The 19,585-nt window shown below is 38.1% G+C and overlaps 1 protein-coding gene across 1 annotated transcript in view; it reads left to right on the top strand.

Moving 5' to 3' along the window:
* Window positions 1–6,611: 6,611 nt before the first annotated feature.
* PTPN20 (protein tyrosine phosphatase non-receptor type 20) overlaps window positions 6,612–19,585 on the top strand; it is a 53,545-nt gene continuing 40,571 nt past the window's right edge. Inside the window, exons 1-2 of the mRNA XM_055566452.1 lie at window positions 6,612–6,747; window positions 15,470–15,666. Coding sequence (XP_055422427.1) covers window positions 6,714–6,747; window positions 15,470–15,666 — 231 coding nt within the window. The 5' untranslated portion in view covers window positions 6,612–6,713. The remainder of the gene's footprint in view (window positions 6,748–15,469; window positions 15,667–19,585) is intronic.

Below are 19,585 nucleotides of genomic sequence, written 5' to 3'. Positions count from 1 at the left end.
AGTAATGGTTCCCAGTGGGTCTGCACCAGAATAACTGGGGGAGTTTAATGAAGCTTTGCAAAATGATAGGCTTTACATCCACAGATTCTGAATCAGTAAGTCATGATGGTGTTCTGGACTCAATCTGTTTTTTAAGAGCTCCCTGAATGACTCTTACGTGCAGTTAGCATGGGATATCATTAATGCAAATGAGTGCTTTTCAGTCCTGTGTTTTAAAATCACTGTTGAGTTAAACTTTTTTAAAAATATTGATGTTCTAGACTCACCCCAGAGATTCTAAGTCACTTGACTTGGGCCAAGTCTGGACATTTGGTATTGATATTTAAAAAAAAAAAAGTCTTCTTAGGTAATTAACTTAGAGCCAGGTTTGAGAATCACATGGCTTCAGACATCATCTTAGCAGGAGAATAAAAAAAGTTTGTATTTCTAAATCTACCCAATGCAGATGTTCAATTTAATAATCAAGTAAGAAAGAAAAATACGAATTGATGATTGTTGTCGTTCAGTTGCTGCGTCATGTCTGACTCTTTGCGACCCCATGGATGGCAGCCCACTAGGCTTCCCTGTGCTTCACCATCTCCCGAAGTTTGCTAAAACTCACATCCATTGAGCTGGTGATGCCATCGCACCACCACATCCTCTGTTGCCCCTTCTCCTCCTGCCCTCAGTCTTTCCCAGCAACAGGGTCTTTTCTAATGAGTTGACTCTTCACATCAGGTAGTCAAAGTATTGGAACTTCAGCTTCAGCATCAATCCTTCCAAAAATTATTCAGGGTTGATTTCCTTTAGGATTGACTGGTTTGATCTCCTTGCAGTCCAAGTAACTCTCAAGAGTCTTCTTCAGCACCACAGTTTGAAAGCAGCAATTCTTCAGCGCTCAACCTTCTTTATGGTCTAACTTTCACATCCATATATGACTGCTGGAAAAACCATAGCTTTGACTATACGGACCTTTGTTGGCAAAGTGATGTTAGCTGCTTTTTAATATTGCTGCTTAGGTTTTTCATAGTTTTTCTTCCAAGGAACAAGTGTCTTTAACTTCATGGCTTCAGGCACTGTCTGAAATAAGTTAATGAGTGCATTAGCATTTCTCACTGGGCAGTGACGATTTCATCAAGTTTTCCCTGGGGAGGAGAATTATCACTTACTGAGAACTTTATCTGTAGTCTTAGTTTTAGACAGTGACTCCGGGAAGTGTGTATTATTTCCACTTTGTAGGTGAGAATTTTGGGGCAAAGGGAAGTTAAGTGACTGGTCCCAGATTTACACCCAGATGCAGGCAGCTCTGTGGTTTAGGCTCCGTTTCCTCAGTGGTTCCCAACTTGATCTGGTGTAGGGATCGGCACTTTGCAAAGCTCTCCAGGTAATTCTGACAGGCAGCTGAAGTTAACGGCCTCTGCATGGAGCCTTCTGGTGGTCTAACTTCATCTTCTTTTATAACAGCATGTTGTCCTCTGTGCACTGTGACTGGCTCCTTCCCCCACAAGTTCACTTATCTTAGTGTCCTTTCTTTTCTTTCCTGCCTCTTAATAAATGTTTTGAGTGCCCAGTTTGTGCCATCTTTCTTGGTGTGGAGATGTCAAAAATGGTAACAAGACTGACCAAGTCACCAGCCTCATGGTCCTTATATTGACTGAGATACACAGTAAACATATAAGCAGATAAATTTTGACTTATTCCATACATACGTAAGCAAATTTTAAGGTAATGACAAGTGCTTCTAAGAAAAATAAACAGGGTAATAAGTGATCCAGGCAGCAGTAATGAGCATTCCAGTTGCTTCACATTGTTGCCAAAACTACTTTATATTGGTTTGTGTGCATATGTTTCATTTCAGCCATTCTAAAAATAGGTATGTGGTGATATCTTAGTATTGTTTTCTTTTGCATTTTTCTGATGGCCAATGGTGATGAGCATCTTTTCATCTGTTTGTGTACCATTTGTATTTTTCCTTTGTAAAAAAAAATTTTTTTTTGAAATTTTTTGCCCGTTTGAAAAAACATTGGGTTGATTTTCTTTTTGAGTTGTAAAACTTTTTGTATGTTTGGGATATGTTCTTTTTCTAAAATTCCCCTCTTTTCTTTACAATGCTTTTACTAGAATTGCCTTTAACATCTGTATTTATATTTTTAATTTTAAATAATTAAATTTTTTTTTTTTTTTTTTTTGACCATGCCACACATCATGTATGACCTGGTTCCCTGACAAGGAATCGAACCCAGGTACCCTGCATTGGGAGCGTGGAGTCTTAGCCACTGGACTACCAGGGAAATCCCTAACATTTGTATTTGCATCAATAGTGTTTTTAAGGCAATCTAAGTTCTTTCTGCACCTCAGAACTCTTCCATCTTCTACCCATTACCTAATTCTACATTTTTACATAACTAATACATCAGCACAACATTCTGGTGCCAGAATATATATTAGTTTCCTAGGTTTTCGATAACAGAGTACTACAAACTGGATGATTTAAAAAAGGAAAAATGCATTCTTTCACATTTGGAGGCAAAATTCTGAAATTAAGTTGTCAGCAAGCCTTTCTGGCTTTAAAGTCTCTATGAGAGAATCTTTCCTTGCCTCGCTCTTTTCATAATTGCCAGTAATCTTTGAGTTCCTTGGTTTGTAGACATTTGACTCCAATTTTTGCCTGTTATTGCGTGGATTTCTTCCTCTGTATCTGTGTCCAAATTTCACTTGTCTTTTAAGGATATCAGTCATTGGGTTAGAAACTCATCCTCACTTGGTTATACCTGGAAATGCCCTATAAATTCACATTCACGGATGCTGGAGGTTAGGACTTTAAAATAGCTCTTTAAAGGACACAGTCACATAGGAGAAATCTAGATGACCTTGGTTTTGGCAATGAATTTTTTAGACACAACACCAAAAGATAGAAGAAAAAACTTACAAACTGGACTTTATTAAAATTAAAAATTTCTGTGAAAGATATTGTTAAGAAAATAAAGATAAGTTGTACACTAGGAGAAAATGTTTGCAAAACACATATCTGATAAAGGCCAATGGCACCCCACTCCAATACTCTTGCCTGGAGAATCCCATGGACGGAGGAGCCTGGTAGGCTGCAGTCCATGGGGTCGCGAAGAGTTGGACATGACTGAGAGACTTCCCTTTCACTTTTCACTTTCATGCATTGGAGAAGGAAATGGCAACCCACTCCATTGTTCTTGCCTGGAGAATTCCAGGGACGGGAGAGCCTGGTGGGCTGCCATCTATGGGGTTGCACAGAGTCGGACACGACTGAAGTGACTTAGCAGCATAGAGTTGGAATCATACGGCCAATCTGGAATCATACCTTTTCAGACTGGCCTTTTTCCCAGAGCAGCATTCACTTAAGATTCCTCCATATCTATTTCTGGCTAGATAGCTTATTTCTTTTTATCACTGAGTAATATTTCATTTGGATATACCATAGTTTATCCATTCCACTGTTGAATTACATCTTGATTACTTCCAGTTTTTGCTGATTATGAATAAACCAACTATATTCATTTGAATGCATGTTTTTGTGTGGATATACTTGCAGATCAATTGGGTAAATAACTAGGAGAACAATTGCTGGATCATATGGCAATACTATTTTAAGCTTTATAAGGATCTGCTAGTTTTCTAGAGTGACTGTACCATTTTGTATTCTCAGCAGTGAATCCACATTCTTGCCAGCATTTAATATTGTCACGTTTTTGAATTTTAACCATTCTGATAGTTAGCTCTTAACATCTTATTGTAGTTTTATTTTGCAGTTCTCTAGTGGTGATGGACAGGGAGGCCTGGCATACTGCGATTCATGGGGTTGCAAAGAGTCGGACACGACTGAGTGACTGAACTGAACTGAACGGAGTGACATATGCTGTTGAGCATCTTTTCATATGCTTGTTTGCCATTTGTACCTTTTTTTTTTTTTTGCCATACCGAGTGTCATGTGGGGTCTTAGTTTCCTGACTGGGGGTCGAACCTGTGCCCCCTGAAGTGGAAGCATGGACTCTTAAGCACTGGACTGCCAGGGAATCCCCTGCCATCTGAACATATTCTTGGGTGGAGTGTCAGTTTAGCTTTTTTTCCCTATTTTAAAATTGGTTTGTTTTCTTATTGATTTTTACAAAAATACTTGTTTATTTATCCCACTCCTGGGCATATATCTGGAGAAAACTTTTAATTTGAAAAGATACATACATATCAGTGTTCATAGCAGCATTATTTACAATAACCAAGACATGGAAGCACCTAAGTGTCCACTGACAGATGAATGGATAAAAAAGATACGGTATATATAAACAATGGACTGCTGTTCAGACATAAGAAAGAATGAAATAATGCCATTTTCAGCAACATGGATGGACCTAAAGATTATCACGTTAAGTCAGACAAAGACAAATATATAATGTCACTTGTTTGTGGAATCTAAAATATACAGATGAACTTATTTATAAAACAGAAACAAACTCACAGACATAGACAACAAATTTATGGTTACCAAAGGGGTAACCATAAGGCAGGGATAAATTAGGAGTTTAACAGATACAAACTACTATATATAAAATGGGCTTCCCTGGTGGCTCAGATGGTAAAGAATCTGCCTGTAATGTGGGAGACCTGGGTTCATTCCCTGTGTTGGGAAGATCTCCTGGAGGAGGGCATGGCAACCTGCTCCAGCATTCTTGCCTGGAGAATCCCCATGGACAGAGGAGCTTGGTGAGCTACAGTCCATGGGGTTGCAAAGAGTTTGACATGACTGAGCGACTGAGCACAGTGCAGCATTTATAAAATAGATAAGCGACAAGCTTCTATGGTATAGCACAGAAAACTATACTCAAATCCTGTAAGAAGCTGAAATGGGAAACACTGTGTGTGTGTGTGTGTGTGTTTATATCATTGAATCACTTTGGTGTATACCAGAAACTAACACAATGTTGTAAACCAACCATACTTCAAAACTTTTAGAAGATTGTATCATTTAAAATATTCTCAGTCATATATTTGGGAGGCAGAGGCTTGGGCATCGTTCTTGGTGGGTTTTATTTAACAATAAGATGTTTGACTTTTCAGTGCTATTTCCAGAGGAGGCTCACCACTTACGCCCAGCGCCTCAGTGCCCGTCACAAGGCCACTGCTGCCCTTTTATTATTGTTTGGCCTTACGGCACGTGAGATCTTAGTTCCCTGACCAGGAATCAAACCCACGTCTGCTGCTTTAGAAATGTAGAGTCTTAACCACTGAACTTCTAGGGAAGTCCTGATGTCCTTTTAAAAAGAAGAAATCTACCCCCCCTTCATAAAAGTAGAATTTTCAAAAAATTTAAAATGTAACTCACTAAAATTTGAAATGAAACCGTGTTAAGGATTTTATTCAGTTTATTTATTAGTGAAGCAGCTGGGAAGGTGACAAAGGTGGTCCTGAGAACATTTCGAGGCTCTAGGTTTTATACGTATTCTGAACAAATGTCAGAGTGAGACTGCTGGGTCGGATTTTAAAAGCCTGGTCTATGTCCAACAGGGCGATAAATTATAATCTTTGGTATTATCTTTCTTTATCCAGACGGAAATTATTTGTATCCCTACAGGATGAAGATTTATAGGTTAACACGTATTCTTACTAAGTCTAGGACTTTTAATCAACAGTAAATAATGAGTTGTACAAAGTACAATCCCTTTATATTATTAAATAATCCTTGGGAGGGCCTTTTAAACACCATTCTCGTATAACGTTAGAAGGACATGCCACCTATGATTTTGCCTTACTTCCATGTTTTAAATAATCATTCTTAACATACTGTATCATAAAGTTTTAAAATATATGTTTCAAAATAATAACTTTTAGGTTCAGTTATAGTAACCTTATTTCTGTAGTGGAATGGTAAAGAATCTGCCTGCAGTGCAGAAGATGAGTTTGATCTCTGGGTCGGGAAGATCCCCTGGCTTAGGAAATGGCAGCTCACTCTAGTATTCTACAGAGGAGCCTGGCAGGTTATGGTTCACGGGCTGGCAAAGAGTCAGACATGACTTAGCAATTAACAGTTTCACTTTATTTCATTGGCAAGTAAACTATAAGTCTCCAGACCAAAACAAAACAAAACCCTCTAAATTTTAACCAATAGGAACAATATAACATCATCTTACAGGCCTACTATGGCAAAGATCAGAAGAGAAAAAAATGTTTATCCTATGTGAGGGCTGTTTTATAGGTTGAAAATGAACTAACTCCTTGAAGACAGGCTCTGAACTTAATTTTTATCCTTCAATAATGAGTCCCCAGCACCTAATTCAGAATAAGTCTGGCATAAAAGAATTAATTCGCTGAATCAGTTCAGTTCAGTCATTCAGTCGTGTCCGACTCTTTGCGACCCCAGGGGCTGCAGCATGCCAGGCTTCCATGTCCATCACCAACTCCTGGAGCTTACTCAAACTCATGTCCATCGATTGAGTCAGTGATGCCATCCAACCATCTCATCCTCTGTTGTCCCCTTCTCCTCCCGGCCTTCAATTTGCTGAATAACAGTGACTAAATAAATGAGTAATAATATGTTAAAACTGTGGGAACTCGAGTTGTCTAAAATTCCTTTACGTTGTATGTTTGACCAGGTGAAAAACAATTGTGTGCCAGCCCCAGGATATTAATTAGACTGTCTATGTAACTCTCAGAACGCAAGGCTCAGTACCTGGAGAAGCCTTTCACCCATCTCTTTTGGGAATGACGGCATGTCTTCACCGGAAAATGCTACAGCAGCGTCTGGTAGGTTCTTAGGCACTGTGCGCTGTGGCGGGTGCGGGAGCAGGAGAGTCAGGGCAGTGCTCCTCAGACTGCGAATATGTATGAACCACCTGCGAATGTGTTAACCTGCACATTCTGATCCACTGGGTCTGCGGTGGGGCCCAAGATTCTGCATCTCTTAACAAGCCACTGTGCTGGGAATAGCAAAGATTAGACTCTTGTGTTTTATTTTACTCTGATTACATAATGTTTATTTCTGATTGTAGGTGTAATATATATGTATTACAGAAATACCTATGTACTTTAGAAAGTATATAAAAGCACAGAAACACAAAAAAGAGGATTTTGTGTATAATACTAACGCAGTGTTTTGATTAGATGCTGACTGTCCCCAGCCGACCCATGTTGTCACTGTCGTGCACGCCTCACACATTAGTAGCTTGCCGTCAGTTTCCAACATTTCTCCTGTACCTTTTTTCACTCCTTCCTTGTTCAGCTTAGCCCTTGGTTGCTCTTCTACGCTGCCTCCCTGTAATCGGTGTGGGTGCTGCTCCCTCCAGCTAGAGGTTTAAGCCAGAGCTCTACAATGGGCGTTCCCTGCCAGGCTGCCGCTCTAGCCTTGCAGGTCTGACTCCAGAAGTATTCTGGTCCTGTTTGCAATCTGAAAGGCCTGGAGGCCGCTTTCTTTCTCATTGTGATATTAGTTATCCATAACATGTATGTTGTTTCCAGTTTTTGTTCCCTTTGACTATAAATACTATTATTGATTTATTAATAATATTTATAGATTTTGTTCTTTTGTTGAATTATTTCTTTAGGATGTGTGCTAAGTCGCTTCAGTCATGTCCAACTCTTTGCAGTCCCACGGACTGTAGCCTGTTAGGCTCCTTTGTCCATGGGATTCTCCAGGCAGAAATACTGGCGTGGGTCACCATGCCCTCCTCAAGGGGATCTTCCTGACCCAGGGATCGAACCCGCATCTCTTATGTCTCCTGCATTGGCAGGCAGGTTCTTTACCACTAGCCCCACCTGGGAAGCCCAATTTATTCTTTAGGATAAATTCTCCAGATGGGGATCCTTGAGCTAATGGATCTGAATTTTGTATCACTTTTTATTATTAGAAGAGTTTAAATCACATTACCAGCAATATACTGGTTATACTATAATCTCACCAGATTTGGTGTTATCATAGCAAAAAGAATTGTGGTTAATTTACTTGTTTTGAAATGATGCTTTGAGCTTCCTTTAATTTACATTGCTGTGTTTACTGTCCAGGATTATTTATTTCCTTTCGTGTAACCGGATTTTTAAAAAAATCTGCTTGATACTTTTCCCATTTTAAGCTAACTGTGCACTAACCATTCTATCAATTATCTTCTGACCTTCTATTCGAGAACCTGATGAAATTTAAATTTTAAAGGAATCTTTTAAAATATAATTTGACTCACCTTCTTTCCTATTACATCCTACGCACTCCACGACTTTGTTTTAGCATCTGGGCAAAGGACAAAAAACAGTATACAAAGAATATTTGTCATTAATTTTCTTAAGACACTTGCAAATTAATATGCAAGTGACCCAACTGGGTGTGCTTTCTTGAAAGAAATTAAAGTAAAATTAACAATTATCATAGTTTATTGGTAGAACTTTTCAGATTCTGAATGTATTTTTCTATATTCAAAAAGAACTACATAATGTTATAGTAATTTATAGTTTTATTCTTTCCACTTAGTGAATTGTCTCTTTTCTCAAGGAAAGAGGATGCTTTGTAAAATTGAAAAGTTAAACATACGGATGAATTTAAAATCCAAAATAAGAGAGAGACGAAGCAAGAGCCAAACTACGTTATTATTTTTAAACTTTTTACTGGAGTATAGCTGATTTACAACATTGTGTAGTTTCAGGTGTGCAGCAAAGTGCATCAGTTAATACGTACATCCGTTCTTTTTTAGATTCTTTTCCCGTATGGGCCATTACATAGTACTGAGTGGGGTTCCCCATGCTATGCAGGAGGTCTTTATTAGTTATCTATTTTATATGTAGTAGTCTGTATGTGTCAGTCTCAATCTTCCAATTTACGTCTTCCCCCCACTCATCTCCAGGTAACCATAAGTTTGTTTTCTACATGCTCTACTTCTGTTTTGTAGATAAGTTCACTTTTACCCTTTTTTTAGATTCCACATATAAGCAATATCATATGATATTTGTCTTTCTCTGTCTAACATCACTCAGTATGATGGTTTCTAGGTCCTTCCATGTTGCTACAAATGGCATTATTTTGTCCTTTTTTATGGCTGGTAATAGACATCCTGGAATGTGAAGTCAAGTGGGCCTTAGAAAGCATCACTACGAACAAAGCTAGTGGAGGTGATGGAATTCCAGTTGAACTATTTCAAATCCTGAAAGATGATGCTGTGAAAGTGCTGCACTCAATATACCAGCAAATTTGGAAAACTAAGCAGTGGCCACAGGACTGGAAAAGGTCAGTTTTCATTCCAGTTCCAAAGAAAGGTAATGCCAAAGAATGCTCAAACTACTGCACAATTGCACTCATCTCACACGCTAGTAAAGTAATGCTCAAAATTCTCCAATCCAGGCTTCAACAATATGTGAACCGTGAACTTCCAGATGTTCAAGCTGGATTTAGAAAAGGCAGAGGAACCAGAGATCAATTTGCCAACCTCTGCTGGATCATGAAAAAAGCAAGAGAGTTCCAGAAAAACATCTATTTCTGCTTTATTGACTATGCCAAAGCCTTTGACTGTGTGGATCACAATCAACTGTGGGAAATTCTGAAAGAGATGGGAATACCAGACCACCTGATCTGCCTCTTGAGAAACCTATATGCAGGTCAGGAAGCAACAGTTCGAACTGGACATGGAACAACAGACTGGTTCCAAATAGGAAAAGGAGTTCGTCAAGGCTGTATATCGTCACCCTGCTTATTTAACTTATATGCAGAGTACATCATGGGAAACGCTGGGCTGGAAGAAGCACAAGCTGGAATCAAGATTGTTGGGAGAAATATCAATCACCTCAGATATGCAGATGACACCACCCTTATGGCAGAAAGTGAAGAGGAACTCAAAAGCCTCTTGATGAAAGTGAAAGAGGAAAGTGAAAAAGTTGGCTTAAAGCTCAACATTCAGAAAACTAAGATCATGGCATCTGGTTCATCATTTCATGGGAAATAGATGGAGAAACAGTGGAAACAGTGTCAGACTTTATTTTTCTGGGCTCCAAAATCACTGTAGATGGTGACTGCAGCCATGAAATTAAAAGACGCTTACTCCTTGGAAGGAAAGTTATGACCAACCTAGACAGCATTTTAAAAAGCAGAGACATTACTTTGCCAACAAAGGTCCGTCTAGTCAAGGCTATGGTTTTTCCAGTGGTCATGTATGGATATGAGATTTGGACAGTGAAGAAAGCTGAGCGCCGAAGAATTGATGCTTTTCAACTGTGGTGTTGGAGAAGACTCTTGAGAGTCCCTTGGACTGCAAGGAGATCCACCAGTCCATTCTGAAGGAGATCAGCCCTGGGATTTCTTTGGAAGGAATGATGCTAAAGCTGAAACTCCAGTACTTTGGCCACCTCATGCGAAGAGTTGACTCATTGGAAAAGACTCTGATGCTGGGAGGGATTGGGGGCAGGAGGAGAAGGGGACGACAGAGGATGAGATGGCTGGATGGCATCGCCAACTTGATGGACATGAGTTTGAGTGAACTCCGGGAGTTGGTGATGGACAGGGAGGCCTGGTGACTTCCCTTTCACTTTTCACTTTCATGCTTTGGAAAAGGAAATGGCAACCCACTCCAGTGTTCTTGCCTGGAGAATCCCGGGGACGGGGGAGCTTGGTGGGCTTCGGTCTATGGGGTCACACAGAGTCGGACACGACTGAAGCGACTTAGCAGTAGCATATATCAGTATGGACTCGTGCATATGTATTTTATAATTTATATTATAATCTAGTTATGTTATTTACTTTGTTCAAAATGTTCCAGTTTGGGCCCTTGGGAGCTCTTTCAGGTTGACTCCTGTGTCTCTTTGACATAACCCATCCTTTTGTTTTCCGAGCTTTTAATGACTTGACTGCATGATAAGATACTCCAGGCTTATCTTACAGAATCTGAAGGTTGTTGTCACATGTACTTTTGTGCTATTTTCTGGTTGTGAATAAGTTTTTCAGCACTGAATCCCTCATGGGCCGAAGTGAAAGTCAGTGGTAGGTTATTCTAATTTTCATTTCTTTATTAACTGATGGTGGACAGTTTTTCATACATTTATTAGTCTTTAAGTATTCTTCTTCTATGAATTGCCTGTTAATAATTCTTCTAGACATTTTTTCCATGTAACTGACCTCGGTTGCACTTGAAGCTCCTTCTTAGGTTTGAAGAGCTCAGTGCTGTTTAAATCTGGATGTGAGGCAGTGGTGGCGGCGATATCCAATGGCAAGGGCTTTAGGGAGCAGGCGCAATGTTAACATTCATTATCAGGAGTGTTAGCCTTGTATCCCACAGCAGTCAGAGGACCCTATCTTATTGCTCAGTTTTTTTTTTAGTGGTTAAAAGAGTTTCCCAGAGGACATGAGGTAAATTTTCTCTATTCTCAAATCAGTAATAGTTGCTTTCTCTTCTTATTGAATTTTAAGAGTTCTTTATATATCCTAGATAAATTTCGTCATCAGTTATATCATTTTCCCCTAGTAAATGCTTATTTTTTGATACTATCTTTTGATATTCAAATATCAGTTTTTTCTTATATAAACTCTGCTTTCATGATTCCAAAATCTGTCTCTACTCTGAAATAATAAAAATAGTCTCTTTTCTTTTGTATATTTTGATTTTTGATCTTATGCAGTGAGGAAGGGATATGATCTTTCTTTTATGGTAGGTAAACCAATTGTCCCAGCCTCATTTATTTTATTTTATTTTTCTGGTGTGCAGCCTATACTTTATTTTTTTTATTTTAGTTGGAGGCTAATTACTTTACAATATTGTGGTGGTTTTGCCATACATTCACATGAATCAGCCATGGGTGTATATGTGTTCCCCATCCTGACCCTCCCTCCCACCTCCCTCCCCATCCTATCTCTCAGGATCATCCCAGTGCACCAGCCCTGAGCACCCTGCCTCATGCATGGATTTCTGTGTGTTAATTTTATATCCTGCAACTTTACTGTATTCATCGATTAGCTCTAGTAATTTTCTGGTGGAGTCTTTGGGGTTTTTCTATGTAGAGGGTCATGTCATCTGCATACAGTGAGAGTTTTACTTCTTCTTTTCCAATCTGGATTCCTTTTATCTCTTTTTATACTCTGATTGCTGTGGCCAAAACTTCCAAAACTATGTTGGATAGTAGTGGTGAGAATGGGCACCCTTGTCTTGTTCCTGACTTTAGGGCAAATGCTTTCAATTTTTCACCATTGAGGATAATTTTGCTGTGGGTTTATCATATGTGGCTTTTATTATGTTGCTTCTATGCCTGCTTTCCGGAGGGTTTTTGTCATAAATGGATATTGAATTTTGTCAAAGGCTTTCTCTGCATCTATTGAGATAATCATACAGTTTTTATCTTTTAATTTGTTAATGTGGTGTATCACATTGATTGATTTGCAGACACTGAAGAATCCTTGCATCCCTGGGATAAAGCCCACTTGGTCATATGTATGATCTTTTTAATATGTTGTGGGATTCTGTTTGCTAGAATTTTGTTAAGGATTTTGCATCTATGTTCATCAGTGATATTGGCCTGTAGTTTTCTTTTTTTGTGGAATCTTTGTTTGGTTTTGGTATTAGGGTGATGGTGGCCTCAGAATGAGTTTGGAAGTTTACCTTCCTCTGCAATTTTCTGGAAAAGTTTGAGTAGGATAGGTGTTAGCTCTTCTCTAAATTTTTGGTAGAATTCAGCTGTGAAGCCATCTGGTCCTGGGCTTTTGTTTGTTGGAAGATTTCTGATTATGGTTTTGATTTCTGTGCTTGTGATGGGTCTGTTAAGATTTTCTATTTCTTCCTGGTTCAGTTTTGGAAAGTTATACTTTTCTAAGAATTTGTCCATTTCTTCCAAGTTGTCCATTTTATTGGCATATAGTTGCTGCTAATAGTCTCTTACGATCCTTTGCATTTCTGTGTTGTCCCCATTTATTTTTGTGCTTTCCCCACTCTAATCTGCACTGCCATCGTTATCAAATGGCAGATGCTCTTACATGCTCAAGACTGTTTTTGAATCTCAGTTCCTTTATATTGACCTGCTTTCCCATCCTTACACCAATTCACACTGTTTTGATGACTTTAGTTTATAATAAGTATTGGTATCTTATAGGGCAAACACACCCAGTCTGTTCTCCTTTTCCAGAATTGTTTTTCCTGTTCTTAGATTTCTGTTTCCGAGTTTGTTTACACACACACACACACATACATACACGCAAATACCTCCACACATACTACTTGAATATTTATCAGATTTGCATTGAATCTGCGGTTTAATTTGGAGGGTACTTACCATTATTATGATAGGAGTTTTCATTTGTATGAAATATAGGTTATTAATTCTATTTTTGTAACTTAACAAAATTTTGCTATTTTCACTATATATTTTTGGTTTGGTCTACTTCTAGTTACTTTGTATTTTTATTGCTATTGTGAATGACACATTTTCCTTTGTCGCAGTATCTGGTTGTTGGCCTATGAATGATCCTAATTTATTGATCTCATGTCAACTCTTCTGTCAGACTTTCTTATTATTACTAGTATTTGACCTTGGAGTCTCTTTAATTTTCTATGTAGACAATTACAATATTTGCAGATAACAATTTACTTGCTTTTCCCCCAGTCATTATGTCTTTAATGTTAAGTAAGTAGTAGACTTTCTTATATTTTCTTTAAAACAATGAGAATGTGTCTAAAGTTTTGCCATTAAGGATAATGTTGGTTCAGTATTTTGATCAGATAAAACTTGTCTATAAATTAAAGAAGTTTTCTTCTGTTTCTACCTTGAAATACTATTGAATTTTTCACATGATTTTTTTTGTGTTCAGATGATAATAGGATTTCTGTCCTTTCTTTTGTTAGCATTTGTTAATATGCCAGTTTGCATTGACAGATTTTTGTGAAACTGGGCATCCTTTGACTTCTTGAGACACACCTTCATCTATGCATTTTTCCTACTGCACCCTTTAGTAGTGTTTTAGTTGGGACTTTTGCAGCTATGTTCATTTTTGAATTTGGCTTATAATTTTTCTTACTTGTATTTTACATGCATTGTTTTCATGTCAGGATTTGCTCACCTTTTAATATAAACGAAATATCAGTACTTAAAATTTTTGTTAAAACAGTTTCCATAAGAAAGAGATTTTTGTTCATTCGAAATTTGATAAAATATCATCTGGGGATCTGTTTGGGTCCAGATTCCTTTTTCCTCCAGGGTGTGAGACTTTTTATTATTGGTTTAACTTTCTAAATAGTTATACTATTCAGACTTTCTGTATGTTCTTGAGTAGATTTTGATAATTTATAATTTTATAAAAGTTTCCATTTAATCAAGTTTGTCTAATTGAATTTTCTTCTTAGTTCTTAAAATGATAGTTGGATTTGTGATTGTGCTTTTTTTTTCATTTTTGCTATTATAAGGTGTAGTGAAACAAGTTTGTATATTTTTAAGTCTTTGATTTCAGAGAAACAACTTTTGATTTTGTTGATTATTCTGTTATGTTAGCTTATTTTCTATGTGTTATTTTTCTTTATGAATCTTTCTGTTTTGCAAGATTTCCTCAGTTATTCTTGGCCTTTGTGATTGAATACAAAACACATTTTTGTCATTTATTCTGTCTTTTAAAAACTGTTTTTCCAACTATACATTTCCCCTTTAAACACTTCCTTACCTACTTCACATTAGTTTTAATATGTTGTGTTTCATTGATATTTCTTAATATATACTTAGAAAATTAATTCATGTTATAGTTCATAATTTCTATTTGATTTCCTTTTTTGACACATTCAGAAATGCATTTTTCCATTTCTACAGTACTTGTTAACTATGCTTTACTTTTTATCGTTGATTTTTTAATATGCTATGTTATAAATTTCTCAATCATAACGTTTAAGTTTACTGTGATATAAGAAACAGTACTCTGAGTGCTCAGTTCTAAGATCAGAGAAAAATAACTCCCTTGGTTTCTATGAAAGATTCTGTGGAGTGAAATTAACAGATAATTACCAAAAATCTTAAAATAAAGCCAACAGTGAGTTTCCTAGGGATTATTTATATGACATTCTTCAATAAAGTCTAAGACAACTTTCTATGTACACTAACATATTTTTGATTTATTATTAACAATACAAAATGTAAAAAGGAGACTTATATAAGACACTATTCTTTATCTAAGAAATAGACTCTGAAACACAGAAGAATTGAATTCTATAGATCCCAGTGCACAGGTTCTGTAGGTGCTATATATTTAGAATTTTCCTGAAGAGTACTTTACTGAGTAATATGGAAGCAGGAACAAAGAGACTGCTCAAAAATCCACTTTCTGAGGAAAATCCTAGGGGTAGGATCATGTTTGCTAAGTTATTTTTTCAAAGCAAGGAGAAAAGTGATTAATACAGGAGATTAAGATGAGGTGACTCTAAAATGGAAAAGTGGATGAAAGTTCCCCTCATGTAACTTGACTTTTCTCACTAAGTGTCAACCTGTCCTCTGTAACCCGTTACATTTAATCAGTTCTTTCCTTTTCTTTGTTCAGGAGAAGATCAGAAAGGAAAGGACTCTGATATGAAAAACCTGAATGTACCTTTGCCTGTGTCACCTCATGATGACCTTCCCTCGTCAAGTCATGACGACCTGCATTCATCAAGTTGTGAAGACCTGCATTACTCATCATGTCACGACCACCTGCATTCATCGAGTCAGGAGACCACACCTAGACCAGTGAATCATAAGGTAAACCTGGAAGGAGAGGGATCTCTGCTAGTTGGCTGTGTCGTTGTTCAGTTACCCGGTCATGTCTGACTCTTTGCCACCCCATGGGCTGCAGCACAGCAGGCCTTCCTGTCCCTCACCATCTCCTGAAGTTTGCCCAGGTTCATGTCATTGCATGAGTGATGCCAGCAGCCGTCTCATCCTTTGACACCTCTTCTGCCGTGCTAGATCTTTCCCAGCATCAGGGACTTTCTCAATGAGTCAGCTGTTCCCATGAGATGACCAGAATACTGGAGTTTCGGCTTTAGCGTCAGTCCTTCCAACGAGTATTCAGGGTTGATTTGATCTTGCTGTTCAAGGGACTCTCAGGAGTCTTCTCCAGCACCACAGTTTGAAGGCATCAGTTCTTCAGCGCTCCGCCTTATTTGTAGTCCAGCTCTCACAACCATATGTGACTATTGGAAAAACCATAGCCTTGACTAGACGACCTTTGTTGTCAAAGTAATGTCTCTGCTTTTTAATATGCTGTCTAGATTGGTCATAGCTTTTCTTCAAGGAGCAAGTGTCTTTTAATTTCATGGCTGAGTCATCATCTGCAGTGATTTTGGAGCTCAAGAAAATAAAGTCTGTCACTGTTTCCATTGTTTACCCTATTTGTCATGAAGTGATGGGACCAGATGCTATGATCTTAGTTTTTTGAATGTTGAGTTTTAAGCCAGCTTTTTCACTCTCCTCTTTCACTTTCATCAAAAGGCTCTTTAGTTCCTCTTTGCTTTCTGCCATAAGGGTAGGGTCATCTGCATATCTGAGGTTATTGATATTTCTCCCGGCAATCCTGATTCCAGCTTGTGCTTTATCCAGCCCGACATTTCTCATGATGTACTCTGCATATAAGTTAAATAAGGAGGGTGACAGTATACAGCCTTGATGTACTCCTTTCCCAATTTGGAACCAGTCCATTGTTCCATGTCTGGTTCTAACTGTTGCTTCTTGACCTGCATACAGGTTCCTCAGGAAGCAAGTAAGGTGGTCTGGTATTCCCATATCCATAAGAATTTTCCAGTTTGTTGTGATCCACACAGTCAAAAGATTTGGCATAGTCAATAAAGCAGAAGTAGATGGTTTTCTGGAATTTTCTTGCTTTTCTGTGATCCAATGGATGTTGGCAATTTGATCTCTGGTTCCTCTGCCTTTTCTAAATTCAGCTTGAACATTTGGAAGTTCTCAGTTCATGTACTGTTGAAGCCTGGCTTGGAGAATTTTGAGCATTACTCTGCTAGTGTGTGAGATGAGTGCAATTGTGCGGTAGTTTGAGCATTCTTTGGCGTTGCCTTTCTTAGGGATTGGAATGAAAACTGACCTTTTCCAGTCTTGTGGCCACTGCTGCATTCTCCAAATTTGCTGGCATATTGAGTGCAGCACTTTCACAGCATCATCTTTTAGGATTTTAAACAGCTCGCCTGGAATTCCATCACCTCCACTAGCTTTATTCGCAGTGATGTTTCCTCAGACCCACTTGACTTCAGACTCCAGGATGTCTGGCTTTAGGCGAGTGATCACACCATCACGGTTATCTGGGTCACTAGATCTTTTCTATATAGTTCTTCTGTGTAGTCTTGCCACCTTTTCTTAACGCCTTCTGCTTCTGTTAGGTCCATACCGTTTCTGTCCTTTACGAAAAGGGAAATGCATTTTCATCTTGTGGGTGCCTTGCCCTTTTTTCTTATCTGATCTATTGGAGCTTTGGAACTTCAATCATGTTGCTGTCCTCATATTCACTTCCAGTAGGTTCCAGAATTAATAGAGATAAAAATCAGTGCCCAGAGCAGGAACTGTCTCCCCAACTTTCCCAATTTGGTTGCCACTGCCACCCAGGGCTGACAGGTGTGTTTCTGCTTTGAAAAAAATCATTGTGGCTTGATTGTTCTCTCGTGTAGAAGTCTGTCCATTCCTCTGTGACATGTAGGATGGCCACATCAAAGCAGCCATCCCATTTGTGGCTGGCAGTCTTTCTCAGTGTAATCCACGGTTCTCAGTTCCGCTGTTGATACTTTTCTCTGATCTGAATGATTTTCTACTTGGAGAAGTATTTGGAAGTGAGAAACTTCATGGACTGTCTCGAGTAGATCCTTTACATAACCATACTTGACTGCCTTCTAGAACTGAGTGTATCTTATTTTTTAAATTTTTTCAAAGTTATCTATTTAGAGAAAATGTATATGATTTTTTTTGAGTAACTGAGTATATTTTATAGTTTGGATTTTTCCTCTGTATTTTATGACTTGACTTTTCTAGGATGAGTTATGATACTTTTTAAAGTTTCCTTTTAGAAAAGAATATCTTAGAATACTTCTGGGTGTTTTTAGAATATGTTGTGAAAACCAGCTAGTTTTATTAGAATTTGCCTTGCTTACATTTCATGAATTAATTTGGTGTTATAGTCAGTTGATAGCCTTTCAGTTATGATGCTGTCCCTAGGAATTGTCTAGACTTCATAGACTTGTGTGTTGATGATTAGATTTAGTAGATAGATAAATAAATTTTTATTCCAACACTCATTTTAAAGGTGAAAAAACTAAGTCCTAGGGAGCTGAAATGATTTTTCTGTGATCATACAGCCCTTCAAGTCACATAAAAAAGACTAGAAACCAGGCTTCAATCTCTTAGCTGACTATTTTCAAATTTCACTCATAAATCTTTGGCATATGTAGTGCAGAACAGTTAACTTAGGCTCCTTGGAAAAATGTATACAATCTTTTCTTTGATATTAATTTGACAAAAAGAGCACTCTCCAAAAAGACCTGGCATCTTGATAATTTAAAATATTTCTCTTTGTGCCTTCTTGGCATTGTTAACCAAATCACATTTCATTCCATCAGAGACATGTTAAGAGTCCTGAGTGAGCCTTATTTGAATTACAGCTATGTAGAACAGTTTGCTTCTTTGATAAATATAATCTAGTTTATTTTGAAGCATGGCTTGAAGTATATCTCAGGTTTAAATTATGGTAGGACTTCTCATTCAGTTGATGTCACTTTTTCTTAGCAAATGAGTTGTATACAAATGGTTTTTTAGCATGTCTTTTTGGAGATGGGAGGGATCTTGTCAAAGAGTAAGCATGGCCCCATTTCTTTTTTGCATATCCTTTTCTTGTGGATGGTCTTGATCCCTGTCTTGTGTACAATGTCACAAACCTCTGTTCATAGTTCACCAGGCACTCTGTCTATCAGATCTAGTCCCTTAAATCTATTTCTCACTTATGCTGTATAATCATTAGGGGTTTGATTTAGGTCATGCCTGAATGGGCTAATGGTTTTCCCTACTTTCTTCAATTTAAGTCTGAATTGGCCATAAGGAGTTCATGATCTGAGCCACAGTCAGCTCTAGTTCTTGTTTTTGCTGACTGTATAGAGCTTCTCCATCTTTGGCTGCAAAGAATATGATCAATCTGATTTCAGTGTTGACCATCTGGTGATGTCCACGTGTAGAGTCTTCTCTTGTGTTGTTGGAATAGGGTGTTTACTATGATCAGTGAATTCTCTCAGCAATACTCTATTAGCCTAAAGAATAGCAAGGAGAGATAAGAAGGCCTTCTTCAGTGATCGTTGCAAAGAAATAGAGGAAAACAATAGAATGGGAAAGATTAGAGGTCTCTTCAGGAAATTTAGAGATACCAAGGGAACATTTCATGCAAAGATGGGCTCAATAAAGGACAGAAATGGTATGGACCTAACAGAAGCAGAAGATATTAAGAAGAGGTGGCAAGAATACACAGAAGAACTATACAAAAAAGATCTTCACGGCCCAGATAATCACAACGGTGTGATCACTCACCTAGAGCCAGACATCCTGGAATGTGAAGTCAAGTGGGCCATAGGAAGCATCACTACGAACAAAGCTAATGGAGGTAATGGAATTCCAGTTGAGCTAATTCAAATCC

This window comes from Bubalus kerabau, chromosome 1 (assembly GCF_029407905.1).
Source record: "Bubalus kerabau isolate K-KA32 ecotype Philippines breed swamp buffalo chromosome 1, PCC_UOA_SB_1v2, whole genome shotgun sequence".
Taxonomy (NCBI): domain Eukaryota; kingdom Metazoa; phylum Chordata; class Mammalia; order Artiodactyla; family Bovidae; genus Bubalus; species Bubalus kerabau.
This window is presented reverse-complemented; position numbering and strand designations above follow the sequence as displayed.